The sequence below is a fragment of the Mastigoproctus giganteus genome, chromosome 5, assembly GCF_048544385.1.
Source record: "Mastigoproctus giganteus isolate SK-2022 chromosome 5, ASM4854438v1, whole genome shotgun sequence".
NCBI lineage: Eukaryota > Metazoa > Arthropoda > Arachnida > Uropygi > Thelyphonidae > Mastigoproctus > Mastigoproctus giganteus.
The window spans coordinates 102571962-102592537 of NC_143579.1; the positions used below are offsets into that span (position 1 = coordinate 102571962).

A 20576-nucleotide genomic window follows, 5' to 3' on the forward strand; every position below is an offset into this window, starting at 1 on the left:
TCCTGTGTCGTGGTATTAGCAATGAGACTCTGGTGAGTCAGCAGTTCCCATAACCTGTTGTCCCTAATGATTGCCTTATAGGCTTGGTGGAGACATTTCTGGCATCTACCTCATTGAAGTTGGCAGTGATTTGTGCCATTGTCGCTCTCTGAAACAATGCAAGACACATCGACGGTCATGTTCGTCCACCACATTTCTCCGCCCACAGCGCTATCCATGATGAGATGTTATTCCAGAAATGGCATATTCCTGATACACTCTTGATACTGTTGAATGGGGATAGTGCAATTTCTGTACCATACCACCTCTGCAATAGAGTGACTTGCATTGGCAACACACTATCACTCCTCTTTCAAAGGTGGTTAACTCACGTTTATCCATAATGATATAGAATTACTGTCTATGTGAATGCAGTGTACTTATATACCTGCCAAGCGGTGGGTTCATCCACTAGTGAGAGGGGGGGTGACACATGGTGTTGCCCAGTAACCATGTATCCCATGAATTCTGTCCTTTCAGTGTATAATTCCCCCTTTATCTTACAAACATGTACCAAAGCCAGTCAACATCCAGTTACTGTCAAACTTCAACCTCACAGTACTAACTTTCCTTCTTCCTCATTTATCCTTTCAACTTCCATTTTCTGCAACAATTACAATCTACTACTAAATAAATCTACTACTACTAAAGAAGGCCTCCGTAGCCGAGTGGTCAAGAGCGGGAGTGCAGTAGCACACGCTCTTTGAGTAGACCGGGGTTCAAGCCCCTGACTGCTGAATACAGTCGATCTGCCAACCCGCACTGGACCAGCGTGGCAGATTATGGTCCATTTCCCTCAGCATGAATTGTTGAGGAGGCTTCCATCCTGCAGTGGGTTGAAAATGGCTGCACTTTACCTTTTTTTTTTTTTTTTTTTACTAAATAAATTCAAGTTTAGTGTTAAAAAGTAACTTCTTTCATCTTCTCAACCTTCAACCCACACACGATACTAAGTACTATAGGTTATAATACCTTTAGTGTTTGGAGTTTTCATTAAAAAAAAAAAAAAAAACTGCTATAGAATTTAAGTGATTTTGGGGGGTGAGGGGTGCATTCCCATTCTGGAAGTTACCTGTCCCAGAGAGGTAAATGCTGCACCACAGGGGTGCTCGTGGTTATATATCTCATGCTGCTGTTTATTTATACTTGCCTACTAGGATAAGAGAACTGGTACTATGCCCCACTCAAGTTTTATATGCAATAAAGAGTTCTAAGTACATGGGCTGTGTTAGAGTAACTAAGAATAAGAACAGATGCATGTATACTTGCATGCACACCAATGCTAGGAGCATAGTAAATAAATTTGATGAATTTGAAGTGCTTGTGAAGACATCAATTGTGGATATTTTTTGGTTATCAGAGAATGGTGTCACAGAGACATAAGGATTGTAGAATTTGCATATGGGGAGTACAATGTGCAGAGAAAGAACAGACAGGATAGGAAGGGGGAGAAGAGGTTATGTTGTTAGTTAAGAAATGCATAAAATCTGGGGGCAGTGCATCCATTTGACAATGGGTGGCTACTGCAATTTTAAATCAGTTTGGTATAAAGTACTGCGAAAGCAAAAATGAGAGTAGGAATGTGTTATAGGTCTAATGACTGATGAGTAGAATGAACAACTGTACAGTGAAATGGAGTAGTCCAATAAATCAGAATATCCTATAATGGGGAATTTTAACTTTCCAGATATTGACTGGAACTTGTGGGTTGGTCACTCACATACTAGCAAGACTTTCGTGGATTTAATGAATGACCGTTTTCTACAGGACCATGTTCAAGAGGCAACCACATGGAGTAATACTCTTGATCTGATTATCAGCAGTAATTATTCATGCAGTAAGAATCTGCAGATAAAGGAACCACTAGGTAGCCATGATCACAGTGTATTGATGTGGGATTTACTTAAAGATGTGCTTTCATAAAGGTGACTACAGTGGTCTCGGACAGTTTTTAAATTCTATACGATGGAACCAACTGATGATGTTATAAACAACAAATTCTAAATGAGAAGCATTCAAGGAATTAATCATGGAAGCTACAAGACTCTTCATACCTACTGAGAAATACCGTTCAAATTTTGGCCTGCATGTCAGATGAACTAATAGGACTTGTGACAGAGAAGAAAAATGCATGGGATGCTTATAAATTATCAGGAGACACAGAAGCCTATGGTAGAGATAACCTAGTCTATAATCAAGTCATCAAACATTAGGCAATTGAAGAAGTAATGCAGGATCATCTAGATAAGACTGCAATTATAGTTCAAACACAGCATGGGTTTGTTAAAGGAAAATCTTGTTTGACCAATTTGACTGGTTACTATGATGTGGTCACAAACAAAATGGATGCAAAAAAATAATTTTGATATCATATACTTGGATTTCAGGAAAGCTTTTGTACTGTTGCACATAAAAGCCTGCTGTTCAAATTGGAGCATTACGGCATTAAGGGAAAGTTGCTGCTATGGATAATGGGATGGTTTAGTAGAAGACGACAGTGAGTGGTAATCAATGGACACTGCTCTTCGTGGACCAATGTTATTAGTGTTGGGCCCATTGTTGTTTTCAATATTTATCAATGATATTGATGAATGTATATTAGGCTTAATGTCAAGTTTCCATTGATACAAAGATTAGCAGGGTTATTGATGATAGTAAGGACAGTATGCTACTGCAACAAGATCTAGAAAAGTTAGATAGCTGGGCTGAGAAGTGGTAATTGAAGTTTAACATTGACAAATGCAAAGTACTGCATATGGGTAGCAGTAATTTCAGAATAATGTACCAACTGTGTGGTACTACACTCAGGGTAGTGGTGAATGAAAAAGACCTGGGGGTAATTGTGCAGTCAGATATGAAGTTCTCTGAGCAATACAGGAATTTTGCTAATAGGGATAAGGAAGTGGTTATACCTTTTGTATAAGGTATTTGTCAGGCCATGCTTTGAGTACTGTATACAGGTCTGGAGGCCTCATTTTACTAAGGATGTATAGCTGCTGGAACAAGTACAGAGAAGGGCAATGAGATTGGTGAGGGGAACAGAGGGGAATGCTCTTACCAAGAAAGGCTTCAGTTCTGCAGATTGCAGCATCTGGAGACTGTGCACCTGCAAGTTGATTGGATTGAGCTGTTTAAGGCTTTGAACAGTTTGAGCAAGCTCAATGTTGATGGGAGTTTTCATATTGCTTAGATTATGCACTGAGGAGGCATAAATTCAAATTGAGGAAAGATTGTTGCAGAATAGATGTGCAGAAATTTGCCTTTAGCTAGCAAGTGGTTGATTGCTGGAACAAACCGTCATCTGTTGTTGTGGAAGTAGATAGCTTAAATAAATTCAAAGAAGTACTACAAAAATTTGGAGGGAATGGATAAGTGAAATGGGAAGTTGTTGGGGTGTTTTTTTTTTTTTTTTTTTTGTTAATGGTGTATAAGCTCGCTCTCTTGCATAACAGGCCACTACTGATGTTGATGCTAACTCCAGAACTATTGAAATGCTCCACTCTTATGATACAGTCACACCAGAAGGTATGGTTTTTTTTTTTTTTTTTTGCACTATTCCCCTCCTATCTGTTCACTACAAAAAAAAAGTGGAGAACAACTTTAGATCTCCACTTCATAATCCTGACTAATGGTTACACATCACCATTGCTGAGTATTCTTTGTCAGTCATCGTTGCATAACAAAGATGTCTTCTTCTCTTCTCCCATTCCATCATTGCCTTTGAAGCAGTTCCTTGTGATGTGAGTTTGGTGTTTTTCTCACAGATGCTCCTGCTAACCGTCCACCTACAATTACACCCTAGTGTCCTTGAGAGTTGCCTATGCTGTCATGTTTGTTCATAATATCAGACTCATGGTGCAGCTTCCTTTTATATCTGCAATCAGAGAACTGCTGAGGAATGATTTGCATGTGGCACTAGCTGGTCATGATGGGTGATTGTAGCACTCACCTCTGCAAATATATGTCATATCCAAGTATTTCCTTTATTGTTTTCACCACCTGTATAACTGCATGTATTAAATACAAGGGGTAATCATTTAATTTGCAGACTGGTGCAAGATTTTATGTTTACCGTGTGAACTTTTCATAACTGCCACTAAAGGCACTCTCCCTGATTGCTGCTGAGCAGACACTGAGTGTGCGTGCCAGTACTTGTTGATCTAGTGTTGCGTGAAGAGTTTTTTTAGCGGCGTGTCACTGATGATCATTTTGAAGCAAATATCATGTCGGACATGCAGATTGAAAGTGATGTGCAATTTGTTATTGTGTCAGATGGGTTAAATGCATAAGAAACAGAGATGAACAAAGTGTATGGTAATGAATGTCTTGGTAGGACAGCCATATTCTGGTGTGAAGCGGTTTCTCAATCAAGACAATGCCAGGTCCCATGCGGCTAATATTGTGCAGGCAGTGATCACTGCCATAGGTGCCAAGGTTCTGCCTTATCCCCCTTATTCAATCAGACTTAGCCCAGTGTGATTTCTTCCTGTTTCCATATCTGAAGAAAGCTCTGAAAGGCAAGCGTTTCTCATTCAACACGATCATGCTTGCAGAGCCACAACGGAAGCACTTTGCAGTCTTTCAAAAAATGGATTGCAAAATGCATTTAATGCATTGGTATGACAGTGGCGAAAGTGTGTAAAGTTCAAGGGAGAGTATTTCAAGTAGAAGAAATCCACAGAAGATTCAAATGATGGCAATTAAGATAAGATCTTGCACCAGTCCGGGAATTGAATGATCAACCCTCATAAATAATTACTTTTCATGATTAGATAAGCATTCATGATAAATAATTTGTATGGTATTTTCCATGTGTATATATTATGTTTGTTTTTTTAATAGGATGATCTTGATGAGGCACTTAGGAAACTTGAAGAAGCTAGTATCTCAATAGGGGATGAAAAACCAAATCCCTCACCTGTGTTGAGAAAAAAAGAAATTGTGCCAAAGATGACCGATGAGGAAATAATTGAAAAGCTTAGTATGTATTTTACTATTTGCTAAATTTATAAGAAACAGAATAAACAAAAGTCCTTATTTTCTTTTACTCTTTATCATCATCAAAAAAAAATTTATCGAGAAAGCTAGACCTATCACTTGACTGTGTATGTACATGGCCAGTTTCTCCTTAAATTTTCCCAAGTCTCAATCTCTGTGATCTTGGGAGGTGATTTATTTCGGTCATCAATCATTCATCAGCCAAAGGCATACTTGTTTATTGCGTATCGATTTTCTACTACACAAATTCTTATGCTATGTGACTACCAGTCTTGTGAAAGTTTTTAATCTTGTGCTATATGTCAGCCCATGAACTTATCCCTAGGTATTATGGAATTTGTTTGTCTTAAAATATTGCTTATATTCTTATCTTGTGCCAAGCAATTCAGTGATCAAACAACTTCAAGTAATCCATATAATGCTTTCTGTCTAAAAGATATATACAGTCAGTCCTCGTATAGCACGATAGTTGTGTTCCTAGAAACCCTCGTGCAATATGAACAACAGGCCCTATGGGAAAAATAGGGTTAGGTGCTGACCACCCAAGATTGAACACACATTTTTAACCAAAACATTACCAAACACAATAAATAATCGTAATAAAATACGTAGGTATTTTATTATGACTATTACGTAATAAAATATTGCTAATGCTTTTGCTTCTATCGTAAGCAAACTTGTTTTTTGTTTGATTTTCTATCCAAACAGATGACAGCCCTTCCATCTTTTCCAATTCTTGTGTCTTAATCTAATGGATTTTAATTACACTTTGAGTTGTTCCCGCTATGAAAGTTGTTTTTATTTTCTCTGCATTCTTTGTAATTCTCGGCGTTGCCTCATTTAGGTCTGTAGCACGTGCAATATCACATGATCTTTCATTTCGCTCAGTGTTTCACAATTTCATATTTTTTCTCTATCGACAGAGGTGGACTGGCCATAAAACTTACCGGGGAAACCCCAGTTGGCCGGAGGCCAGTGTGATTTTGGCCATAAACGCTAGTATGAGGCCACTATAAATTTTCCCAGGTAAGAATTTTTGACCCAGTCCGCCTCTGTTTATCGATATTGCTTTCCTTTTTCTCTCTGAATCTGCAGTGTCTTCACCAGGACGCTTCCTTTTCACATCTTTTAATTAAGTATTTTACTCATTTTTGGGGAACAAAGCACAATTACAAAACGAGGAGGCATGCTTGATACACATAAACAAACCTGCGCGTGTGTAGCAACTGAATAAACAACACCGTAAAAGCAGAGATACTATTAACACCTCACATTTTACTAAAGCACATTTCTAGGGGTTACTACCATAAAACAATAAAATCAATTTCCAGTTGCGTTTCTGCTAGTGGAATCTGTTATAAACTGGTAGTAAACTCGATCTAATTGCATTTGCCATTATACCAATATCTGGAATTGTGTTGGTTTTTGCATTATTTTGGTGAAATGTGTTCATCCTTCACTGATATAAAAAACAAATACATTTTCAGAATCTTCTCTTCATTCCTATCGTGTTGCGTTCGGTTGGGGTGATTCTGCGTTCGACTGCCATTTCTTTAAACACAAAGGCGAATCGTGCCTAAGCGAATTCGGTTCGTGTTATATGAGATATTGTTCCCCTATTTATAAATCGTGTATGATCGAATTCGTGTAATGTAAACACGTGTTATACGAGGACTGACTGTATTAGATTTTGTTTAATATTCATTTTTATTTTTGTTATAGTCAACTGCTTTGTTTTCCTAGAGCCCAGAGGGGAAAGTTACCTTTCTGTCCTTTTTTTATTTTTAGTTACTAAAAACTAACCCAGTTAATCTTTCCTGGCCACTTTGTTGCTCGCTTTCCCCTCTGTTTGGCCGTGCTGGAAACCTGGGCAGAAAAGCCAACTTCCAGGGCTGAAGGAGCAAAAAAGGATACAATTGAATATCCACCATTAGAGCCAAAGAGCTCTCAGCTTAGAGACAGCCAGGCAGTTGCCAGCATTCCATGCAATAATTCCTTTGCCAACTCAACCAGTGGGGAACTCTCCTTTTGTTGTATGGAGATATTTAGAGAATGCAGCGAAATCACCAGAAATGGTCAAAAGGCTCCTGCCAGGTGATCTACTGATAGAGATTACTCAACCCAAACATTCAAAATGCTTACTAAAGCTTTCATTGTTAAGTGGAATTTTAATTAAAGTTTCTCCATGTGCCACACTAAAATTCTCCAAAGGAGTCAAAGTGAATGGGACCTGTTAAAGTATTCAGAAGGGAAGATAATTGAAGAGTTACAATATCAGAAAGTGATATAAGCAAATGAATAATGATCAAAAAAGATGGCAACATAAATGCAACACACACACACACATCATTTTGACTTTTAGTTCACCAAATTTGCTGACCTCTGTTAAAGCAGGATACTTAAATTGTCATGTTTGACCGTACATCCTAAACCCTTCTACTTGTGCAAACTGTGCATATAAAAACCATGCACAAACTGAATGTACTGCCATCTCCACATTGTTCTAATGTCCTAATTGCAAGAGTCAGCATCCTGCTTTCTCAGAAGTATGTGATATTTGGAAACTAGTGAAAATTTAAAAATATAAGATTGAGAATAAAGTAACCTACCAGAAAGTGGGAAAACAAGTAACATTGCCGACCGGGCTAGCCGAGTGGGTAAAGTACCTGCCCGGCAACCCAAAGGTCGTGGGTTCGATTCCCGCCTCGGGCTTGGATCAAAGTACTGCAAAAACCTTGGGAGGTGCAATATGGCCACAGAAGCCGATGCGCCAACAACTACCAAATCAAAAAAAAAAAAAAAAAAACAAGTAACATTGATTACGCCACTGCATACGTCCCTTGACATGGGCATGAGTGTATAGTGATGCTGCTGCTGATCCTCCAGATTAGCATCACTGGATCTATCTCCCACAGTCTAGTTTCTAGGATACTACCATAGGAATCTTGTGTGTTTGCTCTGAACTGCAACCTCTGGTCCAAAAGACATGGTTCTGGCTGGTGGGTGTGTTGGTATGGTGCTTGTGTACCACCCGTCATCCCACTATTGAGGGCATTTATTGCTTGCCAGGTAGTGGGCATCCCCTTGGGTTCTGTGTTGAGTGGAGAGCCAAGGCACTGAACCAATTAAAAATCTCTGTGAATCCTGATAATTTAAATTCTTCTTCTGGGATACCAACTCAGTCCTTACCAGTAAATTACAACCACCCACACAAGAAAGGGCAAAAACACAAATGTCAGCACCTACATCATGCTTTCTAATAATCCATTACACTTGTGAAAAACCCATAGGGAAAATGTTGTCCTTTTCATTCAGAAGGGCCTGAAAAATTAGTAGGTGCTCCAAAAATCATTTAAACAGGTACACCTAGTGACATCTTGATTAAAAAAAAGAAAGAAAAAAGGCATTCAGGTTAGCTTAGATCCAGTGGCATTGAAGGAAAGCTGATTACTGCATATGACACTAAGTTCATCTCAGAATGGAATCTGCTTGAAGCATTTAAAGAAGAAATCTGTTCCGAACTAAAGCCATGAAGAGAGACAGCTGTAAAATGAATATTCTTGCGTAGAGATGGGAATAGTCTCCACTAGACACCTTATTCTTTTTTTCAATTCACTGTTTCTGAATTAGGTTACAGCTGGGCGTACCTGCACTACATGGTAAGGCCATAAGTATCTAACCTACTAAGGTGTTTTAAGTGTCAGAAATATGTGTGCTTGCAAATGGCCTCTCATGGTGCCTTTTCATATACTTGGTGTGGTGCACAAAGGACCACAAAATTACTGTATGTTCAGCCCAAAAACACACCTTTATTAACTGCCAAGGAGAGCACTGCATACTCCTGAGCATATGCTCAGTGGTGAAAAGAAGAAAAAGTTCTAAAGGCAGAGTTGAACATATCATACCACAAGGCAAGAAAAGTGGTGAATCCTGTAACTAACAAACTTCATTTGCCTAGAAAGTTGCAGGGAGATGTTCCATCAGAACACAAACTGAAATGACTATTCCACCTGTAGAGTTATATATTCTCATTGTGCACTACTTATAAGCTCATAAAAACCACACAGAAAGATGGAAGAACTTGACCAAAATCCATTAGTAAAGGGAAACCACAAACTAAAGTACATAATCATTTGCTTAAGAAGAATATCTCACTATCAAAGAAGAAAGCAAGTTTTGCTTGGCTACTTTTAGTGAATCATTACAATTACACATTACATGGGAATGGCATCTCTTCATTGATTCTACAATGAAGTTTTAAAGTTTTACTCTTGCATAACAGGAACCTAAAGCTATCCGTCCATTTGCCCACTACTCGTCTGAAGGAAATATACTCTAATATGAAGACACTGCTGGAAGCAATTTGATACAGCACTCATCAGTGTAATATCTGCATTGACCTCAGTTGGTAAGTTAATGGGTACGTAAGGAAGGTTCACAAAGTATTGCTGTTCATAAAAAATGTCTGTGGGACAGCCATTCTACTCCAGACATATTACATCATATGTGACTGGCTCCCAAAGAAGCACATATGAGCCATGAATAAGTAGTGTGTAGTATGTTCCATTAGTATACTGAGTTGAACAGAAATCATGGGATACCTATCTAGTAACAGTAGGCTCACCTTTTGAATTATGGACAGTGGTGCTTGCTGCACCACTGTCCATAATTCTGCCGTCGCATTACTTGGTGGTAATGCAACGGCATTACCAAAGCCTGAACGGACCTTTCCACAGCATCCCAAAGATGCTCCACAGGGTTATGTCTGGTGAACGGGGAGGCCATTCCATGGTGGTAAAATCTACAGAATGCTCTTCGAACCATGTTCTAGTCACCAGGGTTCTGTGAGGAGGCCCATTGTCCTGCTAGAAGAGTTCATGGGTGCACAATGACCATGAAGGCATGCAGATGGTCTGAAAGGAGGGACACAACCTGGATCATTCAGAGATGTATCTAGATGTAGAGGAGAGGTCCCAACATGTGCCAGTTGAACACGCTCCAGACAATTACCAACCATTCACTTGCCTGAACTGTTCCATGTTGACATGGCCGGTGCATAGTCATGTGGTTTCTGCCAGATATGCACCCTCCCGTTTGTTCGAAATACAGCTACTTCCTGACTTACATAAAGGTTGCATTCTGCAGAACTCTACGTAAGTCAGAATTTTACATAAGTTGGAATTTCCCTAAATGCTTATGCAGCACTCACAAATTTGATTGAAGCAAAAAAGAAATGTTCCATGAACATGTAAATAGAATTGTTTATTCAATTTATCTTATGCTCAGGGAAAATTACAAAAAGAGGAAACCAGCATATAACATCAGCAAGTTTTATCTTTCAAACATAGTTGACAGCTGATAAATATGCCGCTGCGGAAGTTGAGGGCTGTGTAGATTTAGGGTGGTTTTTTCCAACACATCACTAAATTTCTGTGCAGCTGCATAATCAGCACTGGCAACTTCATCGCCTACTTTAATGTTTTGGAAACCAGCACGATGCTTGAACCTATTAAACCACCCGTTGCTTGCCACAAATTTAGCTTGGGGTTCGCCATACTTCTTGCTTTTGCTTGAATGGCCATTGGACTCAAGGGCACTTGCTTCTGAATATGATTTTCCATCCATATTATTAATAGCTTTTTCATCTTCGATATAGCACATGAACACTATTTTGTGATCACTGTTGATCTTAAATACATTGATCTTTTAACATGATCTTTTACATGCACACTGTCCCTTAAAATAGTATTCACTGTTCAAGCAGCGAGATCTAATTTTGTCAAAGTTTGTCGTGCTTCATACTTCTTAATTAATCATCTTCATTTTGAAATTAATTTTGTTTCATTTCCTAGCCCTGCCAGCACTTGCACTTTCCATTGGTCCCTTTCCCTTCACCATTGTAATAAGTAAATAGAAATGAAGAGAAGATTCTGAAAATTTATTTATGTTTTTTGTATGATTGAAGATTTCAGTGTAGGGGAACTCATTTCACCATAATACCGTAACGTAAAAACCCACAGAATTCCAGTTATCGGTATTATCGCAAATGCAATAATATCGAGTTTGCCACCTGTTTATTGCACTAACAGAAAAGCTCAATAGACCGGAAAGTTCAAATTATTTTTATTGTTTTATGGTAGTGATCTCCAGAAATGTGTTTTGGAAAAATATCACAAAGGCATTCAAAATTGATTCTTATAATGGGACATATGATAACGATGAAAGTAATAGTAGTAATAGAGGCATGTGATGCAGGAAAGCCAGTGTATGAACTTATGTAGTATTAGCCGAAAAAAAAAAAAAATTCACACAACCATTCCCTCTAAGTGTTTGTCCAGTTGCTCCTTAAATTTATTTAACCAGTCAACTTCCATAATACCAACGGGATGGAAGTTTGTTCCAGCCAATTAACCACTCGCTGACTAAAGGAAAATTTCCACACATCTATTCTACAACTGTCTTTCCTCAATTTGAATTTATGCCCCCTTAGGTTTGTAATCTGAGCAAATGGAAGAATCCCATCAGAATTCAGCATGTTCATCCCATTCAAGGCCTTATACATCTCAATCATATCACCTCGCAGGTGCCTAGTCTCCAGCTACTGCAATTTGCAGAACTTAAGCCTCTCTTGTTAAGAGGATCTCTTCATTCCCCTCGCGAATCTTGTTGCCCTTCTCTGTACAAGCAAATCTACATCCTTCCTAAAATGAGGCCTCTAGACCTGTACGCAGTACTCAAGGCGTGGCCTGACCATTGATTTCTTTATTTCCAGAAAGTTTATTCATAAACTTTCTGGAAATAAAACTTTATTCAATATCCTATTGAGTACATACTCGTACATAAATATAAAAATATCTAATTTAGCCGAAAATACCCATTTTGTACTAATCGTTTAATATGTTTTCAGACTGGAGATTTTGATGGTGTCTTGAACTACTTGTCCGATGATGTCTGCACTGTAGCTCTTTTTTTTTTTTTTTCTCGTCGTAAACAGTTTGTAGCATGCAATTGCATCATGCACCACTCCAATCACATTTTCAAACCGTTTGGTGTCTGGATCCTGAGCTTTTAAGCCAGCTAGTCTGTCAGTCATTTTAAAGCATTTTGTCATTTCCTTGATATAAAATTGTTTTGATAGTTCAACTCCTTGTACATCCTCTGAAACCTCATCTTCATTTTTATAGTCATCAAGCTCCATTAAATCTTCATTGCTTAATTCCTTTCTATGACTTTGAAACAATTCAATAAAATCATTTTCCTCTAAATTTAATTCCAATGTTCTGGTTATTTCCACAAGCTCTCTAATTATATCTTCATTTTCTTCACTTCCTGAAGCATCTTGAACAAACTGGGGGATGAGTTTCTTCCAGACGGCATTCGTGGTTGATACGGTAATTTCACTCCAGGCATCATTGATATTTTAAACAGCTTTGTAAATATCAAATTCTTTCCAGAACTGCTTCTATGATCTGGCATTCTGTCTTTCAGTGGCGCTTACTTCCTATCTAAATGTTGTTCGTAGATAATACTTTTTGAATGTCTGTATTAGACCCTCGTCCATGGGTTGAATGAGTGAAGTTGTATTTGCAGGCAAAAATGTAACTATGTTTTCATTATAGTTGCACATAGTTATTGGGTGACCAGGTGCATTATCAACCAGCAGTACTATCTTAAATGGTAGGTTGTTTTCTTGGCAATATTTTTAACTTCTTACACAAAATGATGGAGAAACCAGTGCCAAAAAATTTCTTGTGTCACCCATGCTTTTCAATTGGATTTCTGTACAACAGGTGGTGATGCCTTTGAAATATTTTTGAAGGTCTTTGGATTTTTGCTATGACAAACTAACAGTGGTTTATTTTGCAACCTCCAGCAGCATTTCCACCAAAAAGAAGGATTAATCTAGAAGGATTAATCTGCCCTTTGATACCTTAAATCCTGGCATAGTTTTTTTCTTCTTGTAATATGTAAGAACGATCTGGCATTTTTTCCCCAATATAAACCAGTCTCAACTACATTGAAGGCCTGTTATGGTAGGTAATCCTTGTTTTTGATGATTTCTGCCAAAGTCTTGGGGAACTCCTTAGCTGCTACTATGTCTGCACTAGCAGCCTCACCTGTAACTTTTATGTTGTGTAGTTTAGCACGGCCCTTAAATCTTTGAAACGATCCATGGCTTGCAATGAATGTTTCACGCAACATTCTCATCACATTTACACTTTAGTTCTTCAAAAAGACTCGAGGCTTTTTCTTTTATGAGCATAAGACTTATCAGCATTCATTGTTGTTTCATGTCTTCTATCCAAATCATCAACAATTTTTCCATTTCTTCTATTAATAAGCCTCTTCTTTTGGATATGATCATAGATTGCATTGGCACAGAACTTTTTACGTGCTGCATAATCCAAAATTTATCTTTTATAATGGTTCTAACAGTCAATTCATTCAATTCGTAAACACGTGCAGTGTCCACGTATTTCTTGCCATTTTCATGTTGTTTAATGATTTCAACTTTAGCCTCCATAGTTATAATGTGCCTCTTCTTATCACTATGATTACTATTCTCACCATTTTTTTTTTTTATTTTCTAAGGCATATTTAGGGTTTATATTTATTTTGTTTACAACAAGTATAAGCACACAAGGTACAACTTACACTTAAGTGGTTAAGGTGAAAACAAAGCGCCGATGCCACTATCAATTCACATTAGCAAACACTAATGCAATCTATTACATTTAAAGTGGCACTTGATGGATGCCGTGGCTAGTCATAATTAGAAGTAGTGCAACAGTGTATCTACAAATCCACGTAAGTCAAGGACTTACTGTATTTATGTTAATTTAATGAAAAAGAATCAAATCAATTAAATTTTTGATTCTTTTTCTGTTATCATCCTATTATGATGTTTGTATTAATGTAATGGTATGAAACATTCTAAATTGATAAAAGCCATTTTTTTTGTTTCTTGTAAGTGGTAGAATATAGTTTCAGTTTTCTAATTCAAAAATGTGTTTTGTCATGTCTTCATTGATCATTATGAAATATTTATTAAAATAACTGCCTACAATTATTTATTATTCTTTTGGTGGTACTGTTAAAAGTTTGCACAAATGCGCCTTACAGGAATGTTGCCTCCCTGCATGGACCCTTTGGGGTCCATACTTCAGGGAGTCTGCAAATAATCTTTGAAATTTATTATTACTATTTAAAACCTGAAAAAAATTAGAGCATTAAAAAAAAATTGTTATGCTTGGGGGTCCACGAAAATGTTTTCAAGTTAAAACGAGTCTGCAGAAAGTTTAAGTAAAAGCTAGTCCTTATGTCAGTAAAGTTTGAGAACTGCTGTATTAAATTGTCCATATCTGCACTGGAGAGCATGTGATTTGCAGAGCCCAATTTAACATGTAATTTCTAATACTTCTGGCTAGCTCTTAAGCCTGAGTGTCAAAAACAAGAGGTGTCTGTTAAGGGAGGTTTCACTGTATTAGATGTTGCAAAGCACTAATTAGAATAAGATGAAATAATTTTTATAGAAATTATTTATTGTATTCTGTCTTAATCAACAAAGTAATTAAATTGTTAGGTTATCTTGCAGTTTATTTATGTGCCATGTTACAAGACTTAGTTGTAACACTACATATTAAATCCTTACATTCAGTAAGTGCGATGATCATTACATTATTTTAATTTTACTTATTTCTTACAATAAGTAAATTTACTTACAATTTACTTATTTCTTGTACCTAATTGATTTCTACATTATAAATTATCCTTGTTTATCTACCCTTCAGTTTGTCTGTTTATATACATTTTTATTTGTTGAGCTGTTTAATTTCCTAAACTTAAGTCATTAATGTAAATAAACTGAACTATTGTAAGTAAATATAGAATAACATTTATATTAAATTAAAATGTTTTCAATTTAATAGAAAAAATTGTGTCTCCTGGAGATCCTCAGAATAAATATACCCTACTGAACAAGATTGGCTCTGGGTAAGTTTATCACTTCTATGACCTGTGGTATGTATTTTAAGGTTAATCTCATAGATATTCTTATCTTGACTAATGATTCTTTTCTGTGTCCCCAATTAAAGAGTTTACCAAATTTAAAATAAAACTTGGTATATTATTGGAGTCATTGAAATTGTAAAACTGAGGACTCATCGGGGTCTTGGGTATCTAGTGACCTGGCAAGTGATGCACCTCTGATTTCGGTAGGCGCCTCCGTAGCCAGGTGGGAAGGAGCAGCAGTGCGTAGCACACGCTTCTTGATTAGACCGGAGTTCGAGCCCGTCACCACCAAATACGGAGGATGCGGAAAGGTCACGAAATGACCACCGCATATCCCGGAGCAATATGGCCTTAGTTGCTAATGCTCCTAAAAAAAAAAAAAAAAAACCAAAATCTGATTTCGGTTTCAGAACAGAATGATCAAGCGTATACTGCTCTGGTTCAGAAGAATTTAGTTTTATTTCAGTAGGTGGGCTTAAAACAGAGTATGTCTATTGGAAGTAAAAATTGAATTGAAGTTTAAGAATTCTAACCAGATCATTATTATGTGTAAGAATGGACAGTTTGTTGGATAAAAATTGCAGTAAGCTAGAATGTGTTTGTTTGCAATTCTGCCTAGGCAGGAAATAACAGTAAAATTTTGAATATAATTTTGTTTGTTTATTTGATCCTCTGTATATAAACACATTCAAAAATATAGATTCATAACTTTATTTTGCTCAAAAACCTGGCAAACTTTGTGTGCTGTATTTTCTTTAATGGAAAAATTTAAACATAGAACCATGATAAGATACCTTGCAGAGGTTCCTTATCTTATCAAAAGAAATCCATGATGTATATTACAGTAGACGACTGCAGAATAGCGGCACCTTTGAGGATTCAAGGTGCCATTATTTCGATTTTTATGTTATCTAGAAAGTTTTATTTTTAATGTATTTAATGCAGAAATAACGAGGCCAAATAAGAAATAGATAGATTAAGAATGCAATTTTATTAACTGCACATAAAAAAACAAACATGTTGATAATCCAATGTTATATTCTGCCATTAGTACATTTCTGCTTACACCCTGTTCTATTTTCTTTATTATATCAACTTTAGTCTGCACAAATAGCACAATGGTATCATCACCGTCCTCCCCACATCGGGTGGAAAGGGCCCGGATTCGAATCCTGTCGATGATATGAGGAACTTTTATAAGCTTTTTTTTCACTCCATGGCTGAGTTAGTGGGTCTCATGCGTAGATAACAAGGTTTTTCCCCCAGAAAATAGAGTTTTCCGTTCAGCAAAACAGGCAAATCGAGCAGAGAACACTCACAATTTACAGACACAATACACATGGGTATATGAATTAACATTCCGGGTGATCCTAATGAATAGTTTGCATTTTATCAAGTTTGTCACTAAGGTTTAATGTTGTTCTTCTTTTCCTCTCTGTATGAGGTTTATTAACTTTAGGAGCCATAGTGAGGGATTTTTAATTTTAAATAAATGTAAAACAGCTGTATAATCTGTGATATCAGTACAGAATTCACTTTGAAAGTAAAGGTAAGCTGCAACCATTATCAACCCACTGTAGGATGGATGCCTCCTCAACAATTCATGCTGAGGGAAATGAACCATAATCTGCCACGCTGGTCCAGTGCGGGTTGGCAGATCGACTGTATTTAGCAGTCAGGGGCTAGAACCCCGGTCTACTCAAAGAGCGTGTACTACTGCACTCTCGCTCCTGACCACTCAGCTACGAGGCCGTCCACACGACTTGCTGTTTTCTTTTTTTGGCACTGCAAGACATACGCACTGTATGTATACAACCAATCTCAATGTGCCATTATTTGGGGTGCATTTATTTCGAAAGTCTACTGTATATACTTTGGGCTAGAGGTCTGCATGGGGCCAGATAGCATGAACAATGTTCGGGCTCGATTCGGATACAAATAATCGTAGTGAATTGTTATTTCCAAACATTTTGGACTATTTCCCACACACACACACACACACACACAGGGTGATTCACCACCAGTGCGACAAACTTGCAGGAGGTGTAGGGGTCACAAAGACGAATCGGAATCACATAGCATTGCAGGGTCCAAAATGCCTTCATCATGCGGTAGAGGTCGCTGAACGGGAGGTCTCGTGAACAGCGATCCCGCTGGAAGTCAGCATTTGCGAACCGTTTCTGTTGAAGAAACCAAGAAGCAAAAGTCCTCCGGAGTGGATAATCCGCAGACTCCAATGATTGGACGTGTTGCAGATGGTATGAACTCATTTGGTTTGTTGACAGTATCCTCCATACGAATGGATTTGGAAATACCCAATCGTTGGCCTATCACTCGAGTACTCGTACTCGGATTGCCTTCTACAAGATGTAGGACATTCTCCTCATTGTCAGGCGTCCTCGTCGTTCGCTCTTGATTCATGGTACCTCTCGTGAAACAACCAGTCTCACGTAACCTTCTGTGCACACATGCGAAAATCGTGTGATGAGGAGCACGCCTGTGTGGGAAACGTTCTTGGTACAAGCGCAGAGCGGCGTGCCCGTTACAGTCCGCAGCTCCATACGCGAGGTGCATGTCGGCCAGTTCAACGTTTGAATACTCGTCCATCCTACTGCCTTGGGAACCGGTTCGCAAATGCTGACTTCCAGCGGGATCGCTGTTCACGCGACCTCCCGTTCAACGTCCTCTACTGCATGACAAAGGCATTTCGGACCCTGCAATGCATTGTGATTCCAATTCGTCTTTGTGCCCCATACACCTCCTGCAAGTTTGTCGCACTGGTAGTGAATCACCCTGTATATGTGTATATATGTGTGTGTGTGTATATATATATATATATATTTTTTTTTTTTTTTTTTTGTAAATATTTTATGCTTTTAAATTCTTAAAGGTTTTTTTAAAAAATGTGTATTGGTTGGTTGTCTGTTGACACTTTTAATTGACCAGTAAGGCACACTTCGCCAACATCTCCAAAATTCACCAAAATTTGCACTCTTTCGTGGAAATGACTTGTATTTGTATTTTTGCTCAGTAATGTAGCCTTTACCCTTAAGCTGGCATAGTTGCAATTTACAAGTCATTATGTCACCTGGAAATGGGTTCCTTTTTAGTTGTATCTGTACAGTATTTATTAAAAGTGTGATACCGTTAATCCCTAGTTCTATTACATCCGAGATTTTGGGTTGACCTACTTTCAATTCTAAGAACATTCACTTGTAACACTTTCTAACCGCTTTGCTATATCCAGTACTGACCAATAATTTAGAAATACTGGTAAGGGGAATACTTGGACATCATTCATACAGTGAAAATTGTCAGTGACAGTCAGGTAACTATAGAGGTCTCAGACAGTTTTTAAATTCTGAACAATTGGATCAACTGATGATGTTACCAACAGTAAATTCTAAGTGAGAAGCATTCAAGGAATTAATCGTGGAAGCTACTAAAAGTTTCATACCTATTAAGAAATATTGTTCAAGGTTTAGGCCTAAATGGTTGTCAAATGAACTAATGAGACTCGTAACAGAGAAGAAAAATGCATGGGATGCATATAAATTATCAAGCGACTCAGAAGCCTATGGCAGATATAAGTCAATCTGTAATCAGGTCACAAAGGAGGTTCGGCAGGCGAAGGCAGATTACGAGAAATCTTTGGCAAAGGATGCTAAGAAAAACAGCAAGGATTTCTTTACTTATATAAACTCTAAGAGGAAGGGGATGAATCCGATTGGTCCACTTGATATTGATGGTTCGACTGTTGATGATCCTGCTCAGATAGCAAACAAACTGAATGAGTATTTTGCATCTCCATTCACACATGAGGAGTTATTAAGGTTTGAAAATTGTAGAAGGGTGCTTAATGATTTTGTAATAACTGAGAGCAAAGTGGAGGAGAAATTGTTGAAGTTAAACCTAAGAAAGGCACCTGGGGTGGATGGGATCTATCCAGTTATATTAAAGGAGGCAGCAAAGGAAGTAAGCAAACCCTTAGCCGTAATTATGAGACATCCTTGGACTCGGGGGAGATCCCCACTGACTGGAGATGTGCAAATGTATCCCCAATTCACAAAGGGGGGATCGAAGGGTGACATGAGTAATTACAGACCAGTTAGTTTAACTTCTGTTCCAGGTAAAATAATGGAGTCACTGGTGAAAGATGCATTGCAGGATCATCTAGACAAGGCTGCAGCAATAATTCAGATGCAGCATGGGTTTGTTAAGGGAAAGTCTTGTCCTACAAATTTGATTGGTTATTATGATGTGGTTACAAAGGAATTGGATGCAAAAAATAATTTTGATATCATATACTTGGATTGCAGGAAGGCTTTTAACACTGTTGCGCATGGAAGACTACTGTACAGACTGGAGCAGAATGGTATTAAGAGTAAGTTGCTACAATGGATAAAAGGATGGTTGAGTGGGAGAAGACAGAGGGTGGTAATCAATGGGTGCTGCTCTTCGTGGACTAATGTTATTAGTGGAGTCCCACGGTGTTCGGTTCACTGTTTTGTATATTTATCAGTGATATTGATGAAGGTATATCAGGCTTAGTGTCGAAGTTTGTAGATGATACAAAGGTCAGCAGGGTTGTTAATAACAGTAATGGCAGTGTGCTACTGCAACAGGATCTAGAAAATTTGTGCAGATGGGCTGAGAAGTGGCAACTGAAGTTTAACCTTGACAAATGCAAAGTATGCTTATGGGTAGAAGTAACCCCAGAGAAACGCACCAACTGTTTGATATTACACTTAAGGTAGTAAAAAATGAAAAACCTGGGAGTAATTGTGCAGTCAGATATGAAGTTTTCTGAGCAATGCAGACAGGCTGCCAGGGCAGGTCATGGGGTTTTATCAATGATATATAGGAATTTTGCTATCAGGGAAAAGGAGGTGATTGTCCCTCTGTATAAGGCAATGGTCAGGCCACACCTTGAGTACTGCGGATAGTTGAGTGTGTGTACAGAAAAGGGCAACAAGATTAGTGAGGGGAATGAAGGGATCCCCTTACCAAGAGAGACTTAAGTTCTGCAAATTGCAGCGGCTGGAGACTAGGCACCTGCGAGGTGTATAAGGCCTTGAATGGGTTGAGCTCGCTGAATTCTGATGGATTCTTCCACTTGTTCAGATTACGAACCTAAGGGGCATAAATTCAAATTGAGGAAAGACAGATGTAGAATGGATGTGCGGAAATTTGCCTTTAGCCAGCGGGCGGTTAATTGCTGGCACAAACTTCCATCTGTCGTTGTGGAAGTTGATAGGTCAAATAAATTTAAGGAGGAACTGGACAAACATTTAGATGGATTTGTTTTGTAAATTTTTTTTTTTTTTTTTTTTTTGCTGATGCTGCATAAGCTCATACACTGCTTTCTTGCATCACATACCACTACTACTAGTTTTAATTCTTTAATATAAGTAGAGGTGGATATCGTTATCGATTCATTTTGGAATTATATTAAATATGATAAATTGAAAATTTATTACATTTTCTTTTTTATATAATTAATATTGATAATTATTATTGTTATAATT

At 37.9% G+C, this 20576-nt stretch overlaps 1 protein-coding gene across 1 annotated transcript in view; it reads left to right on the forward strand.

The window, feature by feature from the left end:
• LOC150085595 (serine/threonine-protein kinase PAK 1-like) overlaps positions 1-20576 on the forward strand; it is a 121604-nt gene that overhangs the window by 59194 nt on the left and 41834 nt on the right. Inside the window, exons 5-6 of the mRNA XM_090373379.1 lie at positions 4882-5020; positions 14967-15030. Of these exons, the coding sequence (XP_090229505.1) occupies positions 4882-5020; positions 14967-15030 (203 nt within the window). The remainder of the gene's footprint in view (positions 1-4881; positions 5021-14966; positions 15031-20576) is intronic.